The sequence below is a fragment of the Triturus cristatus genome, chromosome 12, assembly GCF_964204655.1.
Source record: "Triturus cristatus chromosome 12, aTriCri1.1, whole genome shotgun sequence".
Classification (NCBI taxonomy): Eukaryota; Metazoa; Chordata; class Amphibia; order Caudata; family Salamandridae; genus Triturus; species Triturus cristatus.
The window spans coordinates 850207058-850223804 of NC_140595.1; the positions used below are offsets into that span (position 1 = coordinate 850207058).

The following is a 16747-nucleotide window of genomic DNA, read 5'->3' on the forward strand; positions in this document are numbered from 1 at the left end:
CTAAGTAGAATATACTAGGAACTGCACGAAACATACAGCTAGAAAATAGCTAACAACTAAAAGCAACATCGCAACTCCAACAAGCCATCACTAGATCTACTTAATGATCACTCTTTTGCTCAACCTGTCCAGTCCATTAAATTCTCATTCCCCTAGGAAATACTGTAACTCACGGTCATAGTTAAGACCATCCTCCACAGCCCTCAAGCGCATGATCCATCTTGCCTCATGCCTCCGCAGTGCGAGTTCTCTGTTACCTCCACGCGCTTCCCTCTTAACATGCTCAATGCCACAAAATTGAAATGATTTGTGTAAACCTTGCGAAGTGCAGTTATGTATGTGTTCCGCAATTGGATACCTGTGATCATTATTCTTTACCGCTCTCCAATGTTCAGCAATCCTATCTTTAAGAGCCCTTATTGTGCTTCCCACATATATTTGCTCACACATACAATTAATTACATATACAACATATTTAGTACTGCAATTAATGTTAGTCACAATGTCATACATTTGTTTACCATTATACTGAAATTGTTTAGTTTTGTCTTTCGCATGTTTACACATCCCACAGTGGCCACATTTAAAAAAACCTTTACTCATTTGAGTAAGCCATTGTTCTTTCTCAGCCTCTCTCGGGTAACTAGGACTCAATATTGTACCCAATGTTCTCCCTCTTCGGTATGTAATTTGTGGTTTATCTGGCAGAAATTCCTGTAGCGTCCTATCCGCCTTCAGGATATGCCAGTGCTTATGCATGCTCTTATAAAGAATTGAATTTATAGGATTAAAATCTGTTATCATCCTAATCAAAGTAGACTTATTTTTAGTTTTTTTCGGGGTTAAGGTGGATGCGCGTTTTATCTTAAAAGCCCTCTGTGATGCTACCATAAGATCTCTTCTATCATAGCCCCTTTGGGTGAACCTCCTTTCCATGTCCTTCATACATTCTCTGAATTGGTTGTCCTCACTACAGTTACGTCGCGCCCGTAACATTTCTCCATAGGGGATTGCCCTAATCTGATGTTTGGGATGCGCACTACCCGCATGTAAAATAGCATTGCAGGACGTAGGCTTACGATACATCCTGCTACAGATTCTATCATTGTCTATAAACAGTTCCACGTCTAAAAAGACCAAATTAGTCGAACTGACACAAGAAGTGAATTTGATGTTCATAGTGTTGTTATTCATGTATTCAATGAATCCACTTAGTTTTTCTTCTGTACTCCACTACCCACACCTAAAACGTAATGTAATAAAAAAAAAAAAAAAATATATTAATTAATTAATTTACTTCCCACCCTGCTACAGCAACAAAAATACAAAGAAACTCTTAAATTAAACTTAAAAACATTAAAAATTTTACAAACTATATTAAAAAACATTAACTATAATGATACAAACAATTTCTACATATACACTTAAAATATATACTAAAATAAATGAAAATTATTATAAAATGATATTGTTAACCACAATATTTTTGTAAATGATATTAACAACATAGATATTTTTAACAACGATATTTTTGCATCACAATATTTCAAACTCGATATATCTGCTCCTCGATATTTTGTTTACGATATTTTATCTGAATAGCCTCAGCACCAGGAAATGCTTGCGGCTGATGTGCCCCTGCATGCACCCTCATTCACAGAGGTGACAGTGCCTCACTGCCACTCTTTCCATTGGTGGGCTCACCACTGTGTATTTTTTTATTTTTATTTTTTTATTGAAAATACATGAGTCAGTTGATTCCAGATAATCAATATACAGCATAATTATACAACATAATTATACATATAGACCATAAATAAAAAATCATTAATAAGCAAATAGCGTATATAATGAGTGCGTGATATACAATTAAGGTGAATACCGGCACTTCCTAAATAAAGAAAACCTCTACAAGATTATAGACACTAAACGGGGTTTATATTCAGAGATCCTAAGACAAGTATTGCCTAACTGAGCCCCAGAATTGACACCCCAGCTTCTTTTTACGATGACCTTTAATAGAATATAGACTATACTCCATATTATAAACATAATAAAACTGTGCACGCCAAGCCTCAAATGTGGGCGGTTCTTTCTGGAGTCAATACGAGGCTATACTTAGCCTGAAAACTGCAGTAGCAAGAAATATTAGAAAAATCTGCTTCTTTGGTATCCCTTCTGCCATAACTCCCATTTCCACCCCCAACGAAATCTGAACAGCTGTTAATTGTATAGGGACACCAACAATTTTTGTTAAGAACTGCTGCACCTGGTGCAAAAGTCTAACCAAAGTAGAACAAGAGAAAAAAATATGTATATCATCTGCAGGGAGATGCCCACATCGGAAGCATCCCCCTGTATGAGCCCCACTCCAATTGGAGACCTTATCTGGAGTGTAGTATAAATTGAAAAGTGACTTAAAATGTTGAGCCGACAGTTTGGCAGATAGGAATAATTGAATTGCCAATTTAATAGAAACCACAAAATTTAAATCAGATCTTCCCAATCTGGTCCCCCATTTTCGATTCTGCTCTTCTAAATCATCAGACTTAGTGCTAAGCATTAGACTATTTAAGGTGCCTATTCTTACAGTTTTCCGATTTGCTTCCAACAAAGGGTTAGGTGAGATATTGCCATGAACCTGCATTAAATACTGTCTGATTTGTAAGTACTTATAAAAGTCTTCCCTAGGTAACTGATAGTACTCACGAAGTTGATCAAATGATTTAAGACCCTCTATCGAGTATGGGTCTCCCACCACCCGTATGCCTTTAATTCTCCAATTATAAACCACCCGATCCCAAAACACCGATGGAAAAAATGATGTAGCAGCTAATGGTGTATACCAAGAGATTTTCCCAAACTGATACATTTTCCTAACGGCTTTCCACACTTTATAAGCTGCCCCTAGAACCTTGAATCTAGTTCGCTTGTAATAGCTCCAATCCAAATTTAAAAACAGACAATTCTTTGCTTTAACACCCAATAGCATCTCATAAATAGATGGACACTCCGCCATATCTAAAGGTCCCACACCTGTAAATAGTATATTCATTCTTTGTATCATACATGCATAATAGTACAAGGTAAAATCCGGTACCGACCAGCCTCCTACCAACCGAGGTAAAACCATATATCTCATAGCACGGCGGGCCTTTCCCCTAGACCATAGAAAACGCATACAAATGGATTGTAGCTGCATTAAACTTGCATGAGAAATTTCTAAAGGCAGGCATCTAAAAAAATACAGAATTTTAGGCAAAATCATCATTTTGAGTAGATTACATCTCCCTACAAGAGAAAGGTGTAAGCATTCGGCTCGATCTAATTCTTTCTGTACACCAGACATAATACCATCCCAGTTTGTCTTGACAAGATCGGTTGCTAAGGCTCTAATCTTCACACCCAAGTAGGTAACCTCTTCATAAACCCTCGGGTCAGAGTAGGTCGGTAAGTTAGTACACAAGATCTGAGTCTTGGCTGCATTCAACTTGTAGCCGGAAGCTACACCAAATTCAGAAGCTAAATATTCTATTTCCTGCATTGCGGCCGTCGGTCTTGGTGAAACAATAGCTACATCGTCCGCATACGCAAAAACCTTAAACTGATAGTTCTGAATGTTTATTGGCTGTATCTTAGTACTTGACTCAAGCATCTTTAAAAACGGATCGATGTATAATGAAAAAAGTAAAGGAGAGCATGGGCACCCCTGTCCAGTACCGCGTTGAATCTGAACTGCCTCCGACTCGAGTCCCATGGTACAGATACGTGCCACAGGTTGACGATATAAAGTCTGCAACGAGGCTATGAACTCCTGGCCAAAGCCCCGTAACTTCAATACTTCCCATAAAAAACTCCATGAGACTCGGTCGAAGGCCTTCTCAGCATCTAATAAAATCAAAGATAATGCTTCCCCTGATACATTAGCATAGTCAAAAAGTGTAATTACCCGATTAACATGATTAGTCGTGCAACGATATTTGTGCATCACAATATTTCAAACTCGATATATCTGCTCCTCGATATTTTGTTTTCGATAATTTATCTGAATAGCCTCAGCACCAGGAAATCCTTGCGGCTGATGTGCCCCTGCATGCACCCTCATTCACAGAGGTGACAGTGGGTCCTGTAGGGGCCCCCCTGAGTTGCCTCACTGCCACTCTTTCCATTGGTGGGATCACCACTGTGTATAGGGTGGCAGTGAGACAACTCGTAATAGAGAAAAGAGTGTGTCCAGAAGGACTAGTTTGCACACTTTAAAGAAAATACCCTAGACCATCAACTCTAGGTTTCTTATTGCTTTATTTAGCTTATTTTAAATTATTTAGATTAGAGAAGTAAATAAATATTTTTTCATGTCTTAGAAAAGAAACCTTCCATTTACAGAACACCACATTTACAAAAACACATTTATACACAATGTTATATTCCACTTAAAAACGAAAAAATTCAAAGACAAAAATGACAAGTGAAACAAACTTACACAATCGTGTGAAATAACATTAACATTGAAAGTACAACAGCAGTCCTAGTTTTTACATAAGGCACCAAGCGGATGTTAGATTCTTAACTAGAAGTTAGAGGGTGTTTCTGTCATCAAAGAAAAGTGGGTAAATGTGTGTGGCACAGGACACCTCCCCATGAAATTGAGGGAAACACATTATTTCAGAGAAAAGGAGTTTTTTCAAGACAAATTAGTCTGTTAAATCATAATAAAAACAATGGCAGGCCTGTTTCTCCAGCCTTGGATCACAAGGTTGAGTTTCATCAAGATCATTGTTAGGAGGCTGTCAGTGATCCATTTTTCAGTTTTATTTCTCCTCCTATGTGCCTGGTTATAGACATCTAGCGCACAGAATACTCTATCAGGAATGCCTGAGTAGTTGTAGTGACTTTGGGTAGTCATCTCACCACAACAGGCACCATCATACGGCCCCTTCTGTTGAGTGCTGCTCCACTGCTTTTATGAGCCAAACAAGCTTTTTCACGTTCAGGTCATTTTAGGAAGCCGCTCAGTGAAAGGAAGTTGTTAGATGAGTTTTAGATTGCCTTAACAGTGCATCTTCCAGTCCTGATGTTCTCGGTTCCAGATGCTGTTCCTCGATTTTTTTCAGCTGCCCTAACTTTTGAGTGACATGGATTCCTGCATCTCTATATTTTTTGATTAGTAAGAAAGAGTTTTCATGTGCCTACTTACCTCTTTCACTCTCAGGAAGTCACTTCTCAATCACTTTCTGTGTCTCTGTCTATTCCAGGAGTAGGGCTAGTGGAATGAAGCTTGTCTTCCTGATGCCACACTGAATAGGCCCTTGATAGATCAATGTCAGGAAGTATCAAGAGTCATAAATGCTGTGAATCCCACAGTAGAGACACTGGCTGATGAAACCTCTACTTTGCACACAGCAGTGACTCCTCTCCAAAGGGCGCCTCAAGATTCACCACTGAGCATGGGCTCCAGGATGGTGGTCGCCCTAAACGACTAATTACAGGGTTCAGTTTACCCTCAAACAGCGCCTGTTTGTTATATGAAGAGCCAAGGTTGGGTTTCTTATTTGTAATCTGACGGGAAGTGCGTTACTAAGTAATGTGCTCCTAGTTTCTGCCTCCAGCCCACTCTTGGATAATTATGGTCACTTTAGGCAAGTTTTAAATGACATGTTCGTTCACCAGCATCAATTGTGTGACGCCCGGAAAGATTTCTTGGAATTCCACCAAAGCCATTTTGATGTATATACATAGGACATCTAGTTTAACACCATCAGGCTCTTAGTGGGTGTCCAAAGCTTACTATTTTTACTTCCTTTAAGCAGTAAGATGACATGGAGGACATGAAAGAGTTGTTGCAATAAGTAATAACATCATCTTTCCAGGAGTTAATTCCTCAGGTTTTACACTTTAATGTCCCACCGAAACAAATAAAGCAAGATACATCACCTTCAATCTCTAAACATCAAGAGAAACTCCACATCACAGTCCAAAGAAGGTATGACTAGCAAGAGACTTGGGGCCATATGTATAAAGCAAAATTGCGATCGCAAACGCCGAAATTCGCCGAATTTCGGCGTTTGCGATCGCAATTTTGCTAAGTGGTATGTAGGAAGGCAAATCTGCGTGCAAAATAAGGAATCGCTAAATTTGCGATTCCTTAAATGCAATGTAAGAAGCACCAAATAAGTGCAATTTGGCCTTAAGGAATCGCAAATTACCACCAACTACAGGTTGGTGGTAATTTGCGATTTCTTTCAAAAATGCATATTTTAGCATTTTTCAAAGTGGCATGTGGTGCACACACATGTCCTTAGGGCATGTATGTGTGCCACATGTGCACCCATGCTCATTTCAGGGGTGCAACAGGGTGTCCTTTTGACACCATGGCACACTTGAAATTGCATTCTCAATTTGCAATTCTCTAATTGAGAATCGCAAATTGAGAATGTCTTCCCATTCATTCCTATGGGCCTCTAGGCCCATAGGAATGAATGGGGAGGTATTCCTTAATTGCGAATTTCAATTTGCAATTCGCAATTAAGGAATATGTAGGATTCGCAAAATGATTTGCTAATCCTACCTACATTCCGTTTTGCAATTCTCTAATTGCGATTCCCTAAAAATTGCAATTAGAAAATCGCAAAACACGTTCTACCTACATATGGCCCTTTGTCTATTCTATAAGACACTTCAGTATCATGGATAACAGTTCTTCTGCCTTTGCTTCACCAGGTCAACCAATGCTCTTCTTTGAGTCCCTCCATTCCCCCACCAGACAGGCGAGAACTGGTGTCTCATTCCTTTTATTTTGTTAAATGTAAATTCTGGAGCACACTGTCATTACAGGTTGGTGATCTTCAAATGCTTCCTTTGTTCCGCTGAGCCTTTAAAACCTATCTCTTCACTTCAAGGACAGAAAATGAGATTTTTTTGTCTCCTTTTGCTCGGTGTCTCTTGTCCTTTGTCCAGCCCAGCACCAGACTTTAGTTTTTAATGCTATTCGCTGATGATGTGGCTGTCTGCTTCAGATACAATTGGTCTTACACCGCTGTCGTTGACTACTACACCTACCTAAGTGAAACCTACTAGGCTCTCTCAAGGGGAATTTAGTGCTTTAATAATCATGCACACCATGAACTGTTTTAAAAAGCCATATTTTCACTGGCTCCGCTAAAACATCTCATTAGGTAGAGTTATTCCAGGGGTCTTATCTTCTGTGCCACAGTGTGATCTCTCCGCTTCACTCAAAACCTAGCTGACATTAAAGAAGGGTGCAGTAAGGGGGTGCTCTCAGACCCCTAAAACTCTCATCTGCCAAAGCCATTGGGTTGAAATTTGATGTTAAGAGAACTTTAGTACAAACATTTCCCCATTGATGTTTCTCCCGAAACAAGGTAATGATGACCTGTAAATAGCTGCAAGTGAATGTCTGTCTGAGCTGTGGAACCATGCATGGGGTAATTTTGGGCATCATGATATAAGTGAGTTGGATCAGTCAGTAAATGTCTTGGAAGGAAAGGTCTTTCCATGTCTGGTTCAAAGCCAAAATGAATATATAGGGCTTCCAGTCCTCTTCTAGGGTCACTTGAACTTTGTAAAAGAGAAGGAACTTAGGGCCTCTGCTTGGGTGAAAAGGCGATCCTGGTAAGTCCTCTCATCTAGGTATTGAATTTGATTTCTTTTTTATTTTTATTTTTGAGGTAGCAGCAAGAACATTTAATCGAGAGGTGCAGAGCTCCACAACAGTTCCTTGGTGGATAAGCAGTTATTGGAGCCTATAGAGTCGCTTATGGAATGAATGTGTGGCGGAAGCTTGACACAGACCTGATGGAGCTCACAAATATCTCATGTATATATATGCAAGGTGGCAGATGAAGTGTGGAAGTGAGGTGAGCCTTAAGGATTCTTCTAACACAGGAGATCCTGGGAGGTAGGACTCTTGAAGGATGTTGGAGGACCGTAGAACATACCTGAGCTGGAAGAGCATCCCTGGACAGGGAGCCAAGGGTGCTGGAGGACCAGAATCCAGAAGCTGCGCCCAAAGGTTTAGGTGCGACCCGGAGATTAAGGTCATCGGAGAGCAGCTTACAAGTTGGGGCATATTTCCTCAAGATTGAGGAGAGATAATTAGGAGAGGAGTTAGAGTCAACAAGCTGTATAGAGAGCTCTTTTCTTATCAGGCAGCAAGATGGATTGGAAACAGTAGTCTGAGGTCTTGAGAAGATTGTAAAGGGTCCTTGTATCAAAGCTAAGTAACTTGTTTAAAGGGATAAAAGAGATGGGGAAGCCCAAACATAAATGACATCTAAGCTGTTACAAGACTCATAACCAATCTTCCATGAGTGCTCACAGGAGGCTGAGGGTACAAAGGGGGCTGATGATGCAGGCTACTGTACTGAACCAGTTATGATGTTCCTGAAGTGTGTAGTTTTGGAAAAGCAGGATAGATCAGAGATGGAATCCCTTGGGCTGCTGTTCAGTGGAGGCCACTGCCGCTGATGTGGCCCTGGCATTTTTATGCAAGCATGTTCAGCCTCTAGAACAATGTTGAATTAAAAACCTTGTTTCCTTGGCACTACCCGTAGTGCAGGCTGGTCTCTTCCACTTTGGGTGGGGGCTTCTTAGTTAGTAAACTCATAGTACGTTTAGGATGATGTTAAATCATTTTATGTGTTCAAGTTGTACGGTGTGCTTGATAATTCCTGTGAAAGTGTTGATGTGCTCTAACTTGTCACTCAAAATGTGAAGCACATAGTTCGCATGATTCCCTGTTGTTGGCCCTTACATAGAGTAGTACAGGAGCTCACAGATTGACAGTAGTACAGGAGCTCACAGATTGGTGCCTCTGTGAATTACAGTAGTACAGGAGCTCAGGGGTTAACAGTAGTGCAGGAGCTCACAGGTTGGTGCCTCTGTGACTTGTTTACTGTAGTAAATGCAGGCACACCGCGCCGCCGGCCGCCTCAGGGTTATTCAGGTGCCTCCAGGTGCTAAGGGGTCTGGGAAATGAAGTCTTCCGCGGTCCCCCAGCAGCAAGAGTACTTGAATTTCTGTGTCCCAGAGTATCAAGATTCTTTTCTCTGTGTGCCCTTTAGGCTTCTTCCATTCCCGCGATGGGGTGCAGTGAGTGGACAGGACCTTGAGGGTTTGACTGAGCGAGCCCCTTTCACGGGTTTGGGTTTAGGTTTTTGAGCCCCCGCACCCCTCCGACGTTTTCTAGGGAGTTCATTCACAGCCTCCTCGTTCTGCCATTTAGTAACACTGTATGAACCCTCTATAATAGGGCCAATTGAGTTAGCAAGAGGAGAAGAGACCAGGCCAGCGGGGCTTGACAGGTTATGAAGTGGGGAAGGAGTCATTGCCGAAACAGTCGGTAAGTGTAAAACAGTGGGAGAATTATTGATCCCTAAAGAAGAACGCTTCAGGGAAGTGAGCGGGCCATGTGACAGACGCCGCTCAGTTAAGTGTATCTCATGGGTTAGCATGGATTTGGCACGCGTAATAAAAGGGTCCAGTGTGCCCGCCACTCCAGTACGCTCACGGTGGCCCCTTTGATTGCTCATGTTAGACTATAGGGACAGTTAGTGATTTAAACTTAGAAAGTCTTACTTGAGGTTATGGGAAAGTAAATAGCACAGTACCTAAAGCAAAGAACACCAAACTGATCGGGAGATTAGAGGGGTAGCCCAGCCCAGCCTCTTCTGGGCGTGGACGGGCGTGGACGGGCCCGCCCTTGGCCCGGGCTTCGCCCGTGCACGTCCCTCGCTGCGGGCCGCCTGAGTGTTTTTCAACCGCCTCCAGGCGCTTAGGGGGCTGGGAAATGAAGTCCTCCTCGGTCCCCCAGCACGTCTCCACTCACTCCTTCCCCCGGGTAAAACGCTGTAAATGCAGGCTCACAGATTTGTGCCTCTGTGACTTGTTTACAGTAGTACAGGAGCTCACAGTTTGGTGCCTCTGTGACTTGTTTGCAGTAGTACAGGGGCTCACAGGTAGGTGTCTCTGTGACTTGTTTACAGTAGTACAGGGGCTCACAGATAGGTGTCTCTGTGACTTGTTTACAGTAGTACAAGGGCTCACAGGTAGGTGCCTCTGTGACTTGTTTACAGTAGTACAGGAGCTCACAGGTTGGTGCTACTGTGACTTGTTTGCAGTAGTACAGGGGCTCACAGGTAGGTGTCTCTGTGACTTGTTTACAGTAGTACAGGGGCTCACAGGTAGGTGTCTCTGTGACTTGTTTACAGTAGTACAGGGGCTCACAGGTAGGTGTCTCTGTGACTTGTTTACAGTAGTACAGGAGCTCACAGGTAGGTGCCTCTGTGACTTGTTTACAGTAGTACAGGAGCTCACAGGTTGGTGCTACTGTGACTTGTTTGCAGTAGTACAGGAGCTCACAGGTTGATGCCTCTGTGACTTCTTTACAGTAGTACAGGAGCTCACAGTTTGGTGCCTCTGTGACTTGTTTGCAGTAGTACAGGAGCTCACAGATAGGTGTCTCTGTGACTTGTTTACAGTAGTACAGGCGCTCACAGGTTGGTGCCTCTGTGTCACTCTTGTTACTTGACTTACTTGGATAAGCCTAGGGTGATCGCCAGCATCCACGGGAGCGAAGACCAGAATCACAACTCTCCCCTAGGGTATAGTCATTATCAGTAGAGCCCACAAACTGAGTAATGAGTTATACCCAGGGGAAGAGCCGGGACCAGAAAAGGATCTCAGGTTAGCCCACCAGGGAGGCTGAAGGGTCTCAGACGGTCTCAGAGGTGATATGCCAGGTAAGGAAACTGAAGACTGCAGAAAAGAAAAATAATAAACAAGGAGATAAAAGAAGAGAAGGGAAGAATTAATTCTGGTAATGCACTAGTCAGGAACCGAAGTCTTCCCCCACTGTGCATGGCGTTTGTCGTATAAAGAAAGGTTGTGTACCTTCGCAATCCTTATCTCAAACAACGAAGACATTCTGTGCAATGGGTATGTCCCCCCAAAGGGGCTAGGAGGTAAGTCTGAGAAAGAACGTGGCTCTCCACCTCAGAGAATATCCAATGAGGAGTTGCACTTTAAAGGAAGGTATTGACGTGTCAATAAAGTTTTGATAAAATAAAAAAATGAAACACAACAATCCGTTCGTAAGTCTCTGATAGTGGCCAAGACAACCAACAATATTCCACCAGGCTCGCGTGGGTTTCTGTCTTGTACAAGTGAATGCTGAATTCAGTCAGGGCAGTATTAATAGCTTTAGAATGTCCCAGTGAAGATATCAATAAACAAAAAGGTGCATGCGCGCCGCGTGTGTAACGTATCAGAAACTCCGTGATCTGGATCGTCTAAGGGAGCGGCTGGTGACTCCGGTTGCAGTCGATGACTCCTCTCGTCGCTGGCGAAGTGCAGAGATCCTACGATATGTGGGACGAGTGAAGGGAATCCCAAAACCCCGTAGGCAGAGCGGGGAAGAAGAAATGAGTCCTGGTGTTTTCCCAGCGAGCGTTGAGGATTGGCTCGGGGGTCCGTAACAAGGGAGGCAGATACAAAGTTTCTTTGTCGATCCACAGCTCAAGGTAAACAATAATCCCTGGGAAAGCTAGACGTGCAGGGAAGTATCCGCAAATGAATGCAGGAGGCTACTTCAGTACAGCAGAGTTCCGATGTCCGTAGGAAACACCTAATCCGGGTAAAGGGCAAAGCAAGGTTTCAACGAGGTTCACAAGAGCTTCGAAAAGCCAAGCAACGAACTCAAGGAGGGGCTTAGTTTTAAAAGTCCTCCTGGACCAATGAGCTCGTTCGAGGAGGAATTGGGACGGTACACAACCCTATACTTGAAGAGATGCATTATGGGAGTTGTAGTGAGAGTGAGGGACGCGTGATTAATGCACAAGTGGATGAGCGTGTAACACTCTGTGACTTGTTTACAGTAGTACAAGTGCTCACAGGTTGGTGCTTCTGTGATTTCTAGGAGTACAGGAGCTCACAGGTTGGTGCCTCTGTGACTTGTAGTAGTACAGGAGCTCACTGGTTGGTGACTATGTGTCTTCTTTACAGTAGTACAGGAGCTTACATCTTGGTGCCTCTGTGAATTCTTTGCAGTTGTACAGGAGCTTATGGGTTGGTGCCTTTGTGACTTGTTTACAGTAGTACAGGAGCTCACAGGTTGGTGCATCTGTGACTTGTTTACAGTAGTACAGGAGCTCACAGGCTGGTGCCTCTATAACATGTTTGATCTGTTTTTCTAGAATAACAACAATCCGGACATAGGGAGCTGGACGGATGCAACTGCTTGGAACTTTGATCACTTTGGACCTGGGCAGCCTGATGGCTTAACACATGAATATTATATTGGATCATGGCAGGAGATAGCTGGTGAGTGGGGAGACAATGGTCAGACAAATATGGTACAAAAGATGTATGGTTCTGTACCAGCCCAAAAAATGTTTTGTCATTTTGTAAACCTTTAGAGGCACATGGTTGTTGTCCTAACCGGCCAGTCTTACTGTGCATTTTGGACATTTTCAAAAGTTACACACAGTTTGCGTCCATCAGCACTGCCATAGCAAAGAACATGTGTCTTCTCTAATGGAGGGAATGGGGGGAAAGGGAACAAGGGGCAGAACCAAGTGCCCATTCCTTATGAAGATAGTCTAGGCAGCAAAGGCTTAGCTTGATAGAGAACGGTCACAAAAACTGATCACAAAGAGTGCTCCAACTTTTTGCGACCTGTCTCTGATTTTGTGAAGCATCCTGTGCACTGATAGTTTGTGCTGCAAAATCTTCACTTGCAAAGGGTTGCAAGACAATCTGCCTAATTATTATTAATTAGGTAAGATGCTATTTGCCACTCCCCTCAACCTCCCTAATCAATAATAATGAGTCAAGATGCAACCCCCTGTGATTGACCACACTTGCAGGCATGTGGCTCAGATAGAACAGTGAACCACTATTGCTATGTTTGCATTTGCAAATGGGAAACTTTTTCTTTTTTTAAACACTTCTTGTTCCTTAAAGGAACCAGTGTTGCCTTAAAAAACAACCAATATTTTCGATTTGGAATACATCAAGAAATGAGTTACTTCATCATTTGAGGTGCTGGTAACTAATCAATAGTTTGCAACCATAATAGAGGTTGAAAAACTTTGATAAATTCCATAATAACTAGGAAGTATAAGGGAATGTCCCTTTCTCACCGCCTTGTAATTCTGATTTGAAGTGGAATATAATATTCATTTTGAAAAAGGGGTTTAGAAGATAGAAAAACAAACATTTTGGAGGCATAAAGTTAAACCCTGTCATCTGGTGCACTTACAGCATCACTATCAAATATTGGCATTGGCTAGCAGATGTGGCATGCCTGGTTTCAGGACATCCACAACAACACCAGCTAAGCCACAATGTGGGTGGAGCCATATATCAACACAGCACAGTGTGGCAAATACTGAAACACAATGACGCCAGACAAATATTGCGATCGCAAGTCCATAGCTGCAAGTACATAGCGCCAACAGAAGTTCATTGTTATCGTTTGCACACCACACACACACAACACACACAGGGCATAAATGTTTAGAAACCACTTGAATGATGGGAGGGTCCAGGTATCGCACGCCATTCACACTTTGTAGAAATTGCGTAATACTCGCTAACCCACTAACTCGTGATGACATCCTGACATTGTTTACATTTTTTAAAGCTAATTCTCACCCCAAAGCGAGGACATGTTTTTGAAAAAATCAATGTCACTGATGTTCTTGGAGCTTTTTCCCACCACATTGCGGATATTTATTAGGAAAGTGACTTCCCTATAGTGATGACAAACAGGGACAGCTGGGTTTAAGGTGTGAAGTGGGAGTTGCACCTAACAATAAGCCAAAAACACATAGGGCTGGATTACGACAAGAGTCGGAAAAACTACGACCGCAGGTCAGAGGCTTTTCGAGTCTCATCGCGGTTTCAGATTCAACCACCACATTACAATGCAGGGGGTCAAAAGTGAAACCAGCCGGTCATTCCCGCTGGATTCCGATGGCCTCAAGGAGCTCATTGGCCAGTCAGAGGCCTGCCCGTAATCCCTAAAGACGGCACTTCTGCCATAGGGATTACGATGTCGGTTTCCGACAGGCTTTCCATGTCAGGCTTTCTGACATGGAAATCAGGCCTCCCTTCATCGTGCAGCCACCAGTTGGTGGCCAAGTAGGCACCTATAATCCCCTATTAATCCCTGTATCATGTGGCAGGCACCCTGTGGTGCCTGCCACGCGGTGCAGGGCTGAAGAGATTCTACCATTCATCTATGGGAGCTTTTGCTACGGCCGGTTTACAACTGCAGCACAAGCTCCCATAGACAAATGGGAGTAGGTGACCGCACCATGTGCAGTCGCATTGTATCGTAGTGTCGTTCGCACCGACTGGAGGTCACTCAATCCGAGACCGCACGTTCACCCGACATCTTAATTCGGCCCTTAGTCGCTTTAAAAGGCTTTATGGTGGTTTGTTTAAGGCAATAAGTAATCTTAAACTCATTTTTTTTATTGACAGGAGGAAAAGTGAAAACAGTGTATTTGGCAGTTGATATGTGTGAGGGTAGAAGAAACGGGTGAAGCCCATATTGTTCTGCATAGAGTGCAGCTTTATTTTAACGTGGTGCGCTTTGCTCCTGCCATGATCCGTGCCTCGAGCAGCAGGATTCCACAGGCATCAGTGCTGCCCAATGCCCTCCCTTCTGAAGCTGTGAGCGCCTTTGTAGATTGAAACCAAGCTGCAGCCCCAGCCCACATGTCTCCATTGATTTGCTGGCTGCCTCATGGGAGAGCTAGAAGTCTGCATTAGGTAGGGAAAAATACTGGCGCAGCTGTAAGTCAAAATGTTGCCTACTTTCAGAGAGAAGTCAGAAGCAGGTAGCAATTACAGAATCATGTGCTGTTTTCATAGATCTATGCAGAGCAATTGTGTTGTTATTTGTTGTGTAAATTAAATTCCATTGCACAAGTGTGAGTGCAGGGTGGGTTGTGTGCTGGTATATGTGCAGGGTGGGTGCGTATGCTGTATGAGTGCAGGGTGAGTGATGTGCCTGAATGAGTGCAGGGTGAGTGGTTTGCCTGTATGAGTGCAGGGTGAGTGATGTGCCTGAATGAGTGCAGGGTGAGTGGTTTGCCTGTATGAGTGCAGGGTGGGTGGTGTACCTGTATGAGTGCAGGGTGAGTGGTTTGCCTGTATGAGTGCAGGGTGAGTGCATATGCTGTATGAGTGCAGGGTGGGTGGAGTGCCTGAAGGAGCGCAGGGTGAGTGGTGTGCTTGACCGAGTGCAGGGTGAGTTGGGACACAGTATGAGTGCTAGGTAAGTGGTGTGCCTGTATAAGTGCAGGGTGAGTGGGGACACTGTATGAGTGCAGGGTGGGTGGTGTACCTGTATGAGTGCAGGGTGAGTGGTTTGCCTGTATGAGTGCAGGGTGGGTGGTGTGCTTGTATGAGTACTGGGTGGGTGGTGTGCCTGTATGAGTGCAGGGTGAGTGGTGCACCTGAATGAGTGCAGGGTGAGTGGTGCACCTGAATGAGTGCAGGGTGAGTGGTGTGCCTGCATGAGTGCAGGGTGAGTGGTGTGCCTGAATGAGTGCAGGGTGAGTGGCTTGCCTGTATGAGTGCAGGGTGAGTGGTTTGCCTGTATGAGTGCAGGGTGAGTGGTGTGCCTGTATGAGCGCAGGGTGGGTGGTGTGCCTGTATGAGTGCAGGGTGAGTGATGTGCCTGAATGAGTGCAGAGTGAGTGGTTTGCCTGTATGAGTGCAGGGTGGGTTTTGTGCCTGTATGAGTGCAGGGTGAGTGGTGCACCTGAATGAGTGCAGGGTGAGTGGTGCACCTGAATGAGTGCAGGGTGAGTGGTGTGCCTGCATGAGTGCAGGGTGAGTGGTGTGCCTGAATGAGTGCAGGGTGAGTGGTTTGCCTGTATGAGTGCAGGGTGAGTGGTTTGCCTGTATGAGTGCAGGGTGAGTGGTGTGCCTGTATGAGCGCAGGGTGGGTGGTGTGCCTGTATGAGTGCAGGGTGAGTGATGTGCCTGAATGAGTGCAGAGTGAGTGGTTTGCCTGTATGAGTGCAGGGTGGGTGGTGTGCCTGTATGAGTGCAGGGTGAGTAGTTTGCCTGTATGAGTGCAGGGTGGGTGGTTTGCCTGTATGAGTGCAGGGTGGGTGGTTTTCCTGTATGAGTGCAGGGTGAACAGTGTTCCTCTCAGCCACGGCCTGTGCCAGTAAGAACAGTGGGGCTGGGTGGGGGGATTTTGACAGACGTCGATGAGGGAAAATTAAGTATTTATTTAATTTTCCTCATGGTCGTCTGTTGAATCTCCCCCTAACCTGGCCCAGCCCCCAACACCCCGCCACTCTTACCTGCTTGGGCAGCTCCTGGTTCCTGTATGATTGCAGGGTGAGCAATGTAAAGTCTGCCGGGGGAGTGGCAAGTCTATTTGTGAGTCCATTTGCCTATTTATTTTTTTAAAAAAATGGCAACAAGGTTTATTGAAATATACACTGAAAATACTTAGTTTACACATATTATTTCTCAAATTCTCTTATGAGGGGAGAACCCTCTGCACCACCCATCTATGTCTGATTCAAGCTCGCTCACACTTTATATTAGACTCACAGCATTCTGCCCAACCTCTTTAAAAATGCACTAGCCACCACTGGTGACAAAAAGGGTTTAGGTGGAAGCTACTCCCTAGGACTACGTAAAATTACTTAAAGGATGGATACCAAATCAAAATTTTATATATAAAAACTGAACT

At 43.8% G+C, this 16747-nt stretch overlaps 1 protein-coding gene across 1 annotated transcript in view; it reads left to right on the top strand.

Moving 5' to 3' along the window:
• Positions 1–16747, top strand: part of LOC146783072 (C-type lectin lectoxin-Thr1-like) — a 113646-nt gene that overhangs the window by 81245 nt on the left and 15654 nt on the right. Inside the window, exon 5 of the mRNA XM_085637271.1 lies at positions 12213–12339. Within this exon, the coding sequence (XP_085493397.1) occupies positions 12213–12339 (127 nt within the window). The remainder of the gene's footprint in view (positions 1–12212; positions 12340–16747) is intronic.